General features: G+C 45.2%; 1 protein-coding gene across 5 annotated transcripts; it reads left to right on the forward strand.

The window, feature by feature from the left end:
* Positions 1 to 774: 774 nt before the first annotated feature.
* Positions 775 to 7,097, forward strand: oxsm (3-oxoacyl-ACP synthase, mitochondrial). Of its 5 annotated transcripts, none has more exons than XM_021572321.2 (6): positions 775 to 930; positions 3,414 to 3,496; positions 3,806 to 4,381; positions 4,552 to 4,784; positions 4,951 to 5,178; positions 5,399 to 7,097. In XM_021572321.2, exons 3-6 carry the CDS (start codon positions 3,845 to 3,847, stop codon positions 5,820 to 5,822), a joined length of 1,422 nt encoding a protein of 473 aa, XP_021427996.2. In that variant the 5' UTR covers positions 775 to 930; positions 3,414 to 3,496; positions 3,806 to 3,844; the 3' UTR covers positions 5,823 to 7,097. The 5 variants fall into 5 exon arrangements, with proteins under 5 accessions (XP_021427996.2, XP_036808904.1, XP_021427997.2 ...); XM_036953009.1 differs by having other exon boundaries at positions 5,420 to 7,097; XM_021572322.2 differs by having other exon boundaries at positions 776 to 930; positions 3,302 to 3,496.
* Positions 7,098 to 7,874: the final 777 nt, after the last annotated feature.

The raw sequence follows: 7,874 nt of genomic DNA on the forward strand, positions 1-7,874 counted from the left end.
TACAGCCTTATTCTAAACTGTATTAAATATTTTTTTCCTCAATACACAATACCCAATCATGACAAAGTAAAAACAGTTTTTTAGACATTTTTGCAAATGTATTAAAAATAACACATTTAAATATCACATTTACATAAGTATTCAGACCCTTTACTCGGTACTTTGTTGAAGCATCTTTGGAAGCGATTACAGCCTTGAGTCTTCTTGGGTTTGAAGCTACAATGAAATGAAACGACATGTCAATCTCGCAAATAGGCCATTTATAACGGTTTGTAGTCTTATCATAACAGCACAATTGCCAGAAAATAGCCTAACATTCGTTTTTAAAAGTTTAATAAAGCTGATTTATCTTTTCTATTGCGATATATTCAAATTCCTTTATTAGTTCCATTATCTAGCAATACTAATTATTAAGATGGCAAACCAAATGTTGCTTCTTAGGTCGTTAGAAGGGAAGACGATATTCCTTATTAACTCGTTCGACTAAATTATTGGAAAAGGGGCCTAGTTTTCAGGCCTTATGTGCGGGTTTTGACTAGTCATTGGGCTACAAATATCAGCTGAACCTGGCAACCCTGAACAACAGCAACCGCCAATCAAGATGCCTTTGCAATGCCTGAACAAATCATAACTATTCAATAATATCATTTACTGCAAAATGAGCTAATGATATTTAATAAAATGCACTATTTCCTTGAATCTATGTATACATTGACAATATTCTGTTATGGAAAAAATGTAATCTACATTTCTCTGAGAAATGTATGGGAGCAGGCAATTGCATAGTATCCCCCTGAAATGAACTCAGTTCGTTAGTTGCATGGATTTTGTGAGCGTGTGAACGAGACTTGTTTTTTATTTGCAGAGGATTTCAGAGGTATAATGACTATATTCGTAAACACTTGAGCGATCTATCATAGCGTTCACAAGGTAAGTGGAAAATAGATGATTCGAGGAGGTTTATTTCATAGTTAGACAAATTGGACGCTTGTTGTCATGTGGTGAGGAATCAGTTATAAAAACAATAAGAGTCGCACACTGCATGAAGTCCCAGTAATTTATTGGGTTAACCACCAACGTTTCAGCGTCACTGTGTCTTCTTCCTGGGTATTGTCGTTAATGCTTGAACCAGGTTATGTGGACAAAACAGTGCAATTAGTGCAACCAAATCAAATCAAACTATTTGTCACATGCGCCGATTTGTGATGTGGACACCAAAGAACTTGAGACTCTCGACCCGCTCCACTGCAGCCCCGTCAATGTTAATGGGGGCCTGTTCGGACCGCCTTTTCCTGTAGTCCATGATCAGCTCCTTTGTTTTTCTCACATTGAGGGAGAGGTTGCTGTCCTGGCACCACACTGCCAGTTCTCTGACCACCTCCCTATAATATGCCTTCTCGTCTGTGGTCAGGCCTACCATTGTTGTGTCGTCAGCAAACTTAATGATGGTGTTGGAGTCGTGTTCGGCCACGCAGTCGTGGGTGAACAGGGAATACATGAGGGGACTAAGTACACACCCCTGAGGGGCCCCAGTGTTAAGGATCAGCGTGGCAGACATGTTGTTGCCTACTCTTAACACCTGGGGATGACCTGTCAGGAAGTCCAGGATCCAGTTGCAGAGGGAGGTGTTTAGTCCCAGAGTCCTTAGCTTAATGATGATCTTCGTGGCACTATGGTGTTGAACGCTGAGCTGTAGTCAATGAACAGCATTCTCACATAAGTGTTCCTTTTGTCCAGGTGAGAAAGGGCAGTGTGGAATGCGATTGAGATTGTGTCATCTGTGGATTTGTTGGGGCGCTATGAGAATTGGAGTGGGTCTAGGGTGTCCGGGAGGATGCTGTTGATGTGAGCCATGACCAGCCTTTCAAAGCACTTCATGGCTACCGAAGTGAGTTCCATAGGGTGGTAATCTTTTAGGCAGGTTACCTTTGCTTCCTTGGGTACAAGGACTATGGTGGTCTGCTTGAAATGTGTAGGTATTAAAGACTCGGTCAGGGAGAAGTTGAAAATGTGAGTTATGACACTTGCCAGTTGGTCCGTGCATGCTTTGAGTATACGCCCTGGTAATCCGTCTGGCCCAGTGGCTTTGTGAATGTTGACCTGTTTAAAGGTTTTGTTCACATCGGCTACCGAGAGCGTTATCACACAGTTCCAGAACAGCTGGTGCTCTTGTGCATGCTTCAGTGTTGCATGCCTCGAAGTGAGAATAAAAGCCATTTATCTCGTCTGGTAGGCTCGCGTCACTGGGCAGCTCGCTTCTGGGTTTCACTTTGTAGTCCGTAATATTTTAAGCCCTACAACATTCTACGAGCGTCAGAGCCAGTGTAGCAGGATTCAATCTTAATCCTGTATCGATGCTTTGACTGTTTGATGATTCATCGGAGGGCATAGAGGGATTTCTTATTAGCTTCCGGGTTAAGACTCCTGCTCCTTGAAAGCGGCAGCTCTACCCTTTAGCTCAGTGCGGATGTTGCCTGTAATCCATGGCTTCTGGTTGGGGTATGTACATACAGTCTCTGTTGGGACGACGTCCTCAATGCACTTATTTATGTAGCCAGTGAATGATGTGGTGTACTGCTCAATGCCATCGGAAGAATCCCGGAACATGTCTGTGCTAGCAAAACACTCCTGTAGTTTAGAATCTGCTTCATCTGACCACTTTTTTTTATAGACTAGGTCACTGGTGCTTCCTGCTTTCATTTTTGCTTGTAAGCAGGAATCAGGAGGATAGAATTATGGTCAGATTTGCCAAATGGAGGGCAAGGGAGAGCTTTGTACGTGTCTCTGTGTGTGGACCTTTTTTTCCCTCTGGTTGCACATTTAACATGCTGATAGAAATTTGGTAAAACACATTTAAGTTTCCCTGCATTAAAATCCCCGGCCACTAGGAGCGCTGCCCCCGAATGAGCAGTTTCCTGTTTGCTTATGGTGGAATTCAGCTCATTGAGTGTGGTTTTAGTGCCAGCCTTGGTCTGTGGTGGTATGTAGGCAGCTACGAAACATACAGATGAAAACTCTAGGTAGATAGTGTGGTCTACAGCTTATCATGAAATAATCTACCTCAGGCGATCAAAACCTTGAGACTTCCTTAGATATTGTGCACTAGCTATTGTTTACAAATATGCATAGGCCTACCGCCGTGGGGGCTGCTGTTCTGTCCTGCTGATAGTGTATAACCTGCCAGCTGTATGTTCTTAATGTTGTCGTTCAACCACGACTCTGTAAAATACAAGATATTACAGTTATTAATGTCCCGTTTGTAGGGTATATGTGCTTTCAGTTGATCCCATTTATTTTATAGCAATTGAATGTTAGCTAGAAGAACGGAAGGAAAGGGCAGATTAGCCACTCATCACCTGATCCTCACAAGGCATCCTGATCTCTTTCCGCAAAACCTAAGTTTCTTTTTTCAGCGAATCACAGGGATCTGGTCGGGTATCCGTAGTATATCCCTCGCGTCCGACTCATTGAAGAAGAACTCCTCGTCCAATTTAAGGTGAGTAATCCCAGTTCTGATGTCCAGAAGCTCTTTTCGGTCATAAGCAGCAACATTATGTACAAAACAAGTGACGAACAACGCGAAAAAACAAACAAAATAGCATGGTTGGTTAAGAGCCGATAAGATGGCAGCCCTCTCCTCCGGCGCCATCTTGTCAGCTAATCAGCATTCAGGGCTCGAACCATCCAGTTTATAAAAGCATTTGTACTACGTACATACCATTCTGTATTGACATGATTGGTGGGATGTATGGTTCAAGAATGAGTTAGGCTGCTAAACTGTTTATTATTTTTCTCTACACCACAGGATCCACTGTGGTAGATAGCAGAGAAATAAAACAACAGCATGTCATCGTGTTGGCCAAAGCTGCCGTTATATTTGGCTTCACAGCACACAACCAGAACACTTCTCAACAAGAGCACTTGTGTTTGTTCAACGATCCCCAATCTGAGACACTACACCTGTGGAAAGAATCCGTCCAGGAGGAGAGTAGCAATCACTGGAATAGGACTTGTCTCTCCTCTCGGCACAGGGACGACTCTACCTTGGAACCAGCTGATTAGTGGTGCCAGTGGGATCGTCGCCCTTGACTCTGAGATGTATAAGACAGTCCCCTGTAAAGTGGCAGCCCTGGTGCCCCGAGGGGATGGAGAGGGCCAGTTCAAAGATGAGAGATTTGCCACGCGTGGGGAGATCAACAGTATGTCACCAGCCACTGTCATGGCTCTCGGTGCCGCCCAGCTGGCACTGGAGGATTCTGGGTGGTATCCCAGCAGCCCTGAGGAGCAGCTAACCACAGGGGTGGCGGTGGGGATGGGCATGGTTTCTCTGGATGAGATCGCCAAGACGTCGGCCATCTTCCAGGCAAAAGGTTACAGTAAGGTCAGTTATGGGGTCCGCTGAAGTGTGCTGTGGTGCTTCCAATCTCTCAGATGTGTGTGTGTGGCAGGGTTGGTAGGTAGGAGTGTGTCCTATTTGCAGAGCAGGGTTGAGAACAGACTGCAATTTTTTTTTTAAAGATAGATTTAATAAAAGTTGTATTTGTATTCAAGGTCAGCCCCTTCTTTGTGCCTCGTATCCTGGTCAACATGGCTGCCGGTCACATCAGCATCAAGCACAAACTGAAAGGTCCCAACCACGCCGTTTCCACCGCCTGCACCACTGGAGCCCATGCCCTCGGTGATGCAGCCAGGTTCATCGCCCACGGAGACGCCATCGCCATGGTAGCGGGTGGGACAGAAGCCTGCGTGGGACCTCTGTCAATCGCGGGGTTCGCCAGGGCGAGGTCAGGCTTGATGATCCCAGGATATTTTTGTTGTTTGTTCGTGTTATTGTTGTTAGTATAGATCTAGTCTGTCCTTTGATCAATTCTATGCTATTTGTATGTTCATGGATTTTAGTTTGTATTGACTACTATGCGGGTGTAATTCAACTTGAACTTTTACTTGAAGGGCTCTGAGTACCCACTGGAACGACCAGCCCAGGCTGGCATCGCGGCCCTTCCACCCAGAGAGGGATGGGTTTGTGATGGGTGAAGGGTCTGCGGTGGTGCTCCTGGAGGAGTGGGAGCATGCTGTGGGGAGGGGGGCCAGGGTGTATGCTGAGGTGCTGGGGTACGGCCTGTCAGGGGACGCCAGCCACATCACAGCCCCCAATGCTGATGGAGACGGAGCCTTCAGGTAGTAGTCATGGATGGGGTTTATAGCACTCTTTCACCAGGTGCATACTATTTGTGTTAGGAGTTAAGGAACCATTGATGTACTGTAGGTTGTACCACTATCTATCAGCTTGACCATGAGAGAAAGATTTGTATTTTTTTTGTTTGTTGCCTGTTTCAAAATGGTTCTGACTTTTTAAAATGAAATGGTGAACATATTTGAAGTCATGACATTTTTACAGTCCCCTCCTGATCTCTTCCAGGTGCATGTCTGCAGCACTCCGAGACGCCGGTGTGGAACCAGCCCATGTGACGTACGTGAACGCACACGCCACCTCTACACCACTAGGTGACGCTGCAGAGAACGCCGCCATCAAGAGACTGTTCCAGCAGCACGCAGCCGCCCTGGCTGTCTCCTCCACTAAAGGGGCCACGGGGCATCTCCTGGGGGCTGCCGGGGCTCTGGAGGCAGCCTTCACTGCCCTGGCCTGTTACCACAGCACTTTGCCACCCACCCTCAACCTGGACCGCACCGAGCCAGAGTTTGACCTGAACTATGTGCCCTGCACAGCACAGCAGTGGAAGACCGAGGGCAGGCGGGTAGCTCTCACAAACTCTTTTGGGTTTGGGGGGACTAATGCGTCACTGTGTCTCGCCAGTGTCTGAAAAGCTTGTCTGAAGGATTCACTTCTTACTGGTTTTGTATTGATTTCACAACAGATTCTTTATAGATACCTAGTATTTCAGTTTCAAAATGTTCTCAATATTATATTGGGACATGTAATGTAAACATCGATCATACAATTCTGATCGAAGTTTCGATTTTCATCATTCAAATACAGATATGCTTTGTGTACTTGAATACAGTAGTATGTTTATTTATCACCAGCAGGTGGCACTGTCTCACATGGAGGCTACACTGGCGAGGCTATGGGTTATTACCTTTTATACAGTCTACACAGACGGTTCAGCTCTAGCCCCTTGACCTTTATTGTAATAGAAGGCTGTGCTGGTTGGTCATAAAGTGTAATTTCTCAAGATCCACCATGAGCATAAACATCAGTCACTCATTTGGGTCTCAAAAGCCTTGGTTTGTACTTTCTGTCCTCTAAAACAGGGTTTTTATTGGTGGAATTCAGAGGTTCTCAACCTGGGGTACGGATAAACCAGGGGATACTTGGGAAGACGCATAGGAACATAGGCCTACTGGTATATTGCACATGAGGGGGTACTCCGGGGTTACCCTAGGCTGAGCAAAATGTAATTGCGGATACAGTACCTAAAGAGCCACTGGTGTAATTCTACAGCCCGATTTAGCAGTTTATTGGAGGAGTGATGCTCTAACGTTTCCAATAATCTTCTCTCTTTCTGAAAGTGCTTTACTTTCGCTTGTTAAATCAGCAATGCATCCAATTAGTGCATTTTGTGTATTTCCTGGTAGGTAAGGGGTTAATCCATTCAGCCCTGTAAAATATATTCTAGATACTGTGGTGGCCGGTTTCCGGGAAACAGATTAAAAAGCCTTGTCCTGGACAAAAAAGAGCTTTCAATGGAGATTCTCAGAGAAATTGTCAGGTAAAATGGCCTTCAATGTTTTGGGCTTTGTGTGAACAACATGTCATCAATACCGCAGACAAGAGAGGACTGGAGTGATGTGATCGAGGGGAAGGACATCTGGCCTTATCTATGTCCCAAATGGCACCCTATTTCCCTGAGCACCCTACTTTTGACCAGGGCTTATATGTGTGTGCTCTATATAGGGAATAGGTTGCCATTTAGGACGCATACATTATCTCACGGGAGACAGAGAGGTAATGGGTAAAACATGGGGGGGATAAGCTTTCACATTTTGTTACTCCTCTTCTCCATTCCAATGTGTAAAAGCAATAAACAGTGCTAGTCGCTCTTCTGTTAAATATAAAAACTGAGTTCTTGAACCAACCTGAGGGGGACGTGAAATGATTGCCGACCTGAGGGGGACGTGAAATGATTGCCGACCTGAGGGGGACGTGAAATGATTGCCGACCTGAGGGGGACGTGAAATGATTGCCGACCTGAGGGGGACGTGAAATGATTGCCGACCTGAGTGGGACGTGAAATGATTGCCGACCTGAGGGGGACGTGAAATGATTGCCGACCTGAGGGGGACGTGAAATGATTGCCGACCTGAGGGGGACGTGAAATGATTGCCGACCTGAGGGGGATGTGAAATTATTGTGTATGAAGGGTGATTTGGGGGGGGATCTCTTATCCTCTTAATATTCCCTCTGGCTCACTGGATGGGGGTTGCTCAGTCTGAGGGAAAGCTACTATAAGTGTGATTGACTTGAAGAATAGAAGCAGACGAAGACAGTCTTTTTTTGGGAACTGAAAAATACGAGGTCAAACATGACGTCTGAATTCCGAGTTGGATGAACGATCAAATCGATTTTTCCCAGTCGGTGCTAGTTTTTTTTGCTGAGTTCCCAGTTGTTTTGAAAGTGGCAATAGAGAGGTAGACTACATATGAAGTACTAGTAGTGTATTCCACTGTAAATATTGACTGGTAAGAATGTCAGTTAATATGAACAAATGCAGGCTTTCTATCAATTTATTGGAAACGTACAAAACACTCTTCAGTGTATGAACTCACGAGTCATGACTGAAGTGAATAGCAGATGCAATATGTGAAAATAATTAGCATGATGAATTACAGGGGGATGTCTCTTTCTCAAGGCC

The sequence above is a fragment of the Oncorhynchus mykiss genome, chromosome 18, assembly GCF_013265735.2.
Source record: "Oncorhynchus mykiss isolate Arlee chromosome 18, USDA_OmykA_1.1, whole genome shotgun sequence".
Classification (NCBI taxonomy): Eukaryota; Metazoa; Chordata; class Actinopteri; order Salmoniformes; family Salmonidae; genus Oncorhynchus; species Oncorhynchus mykiss.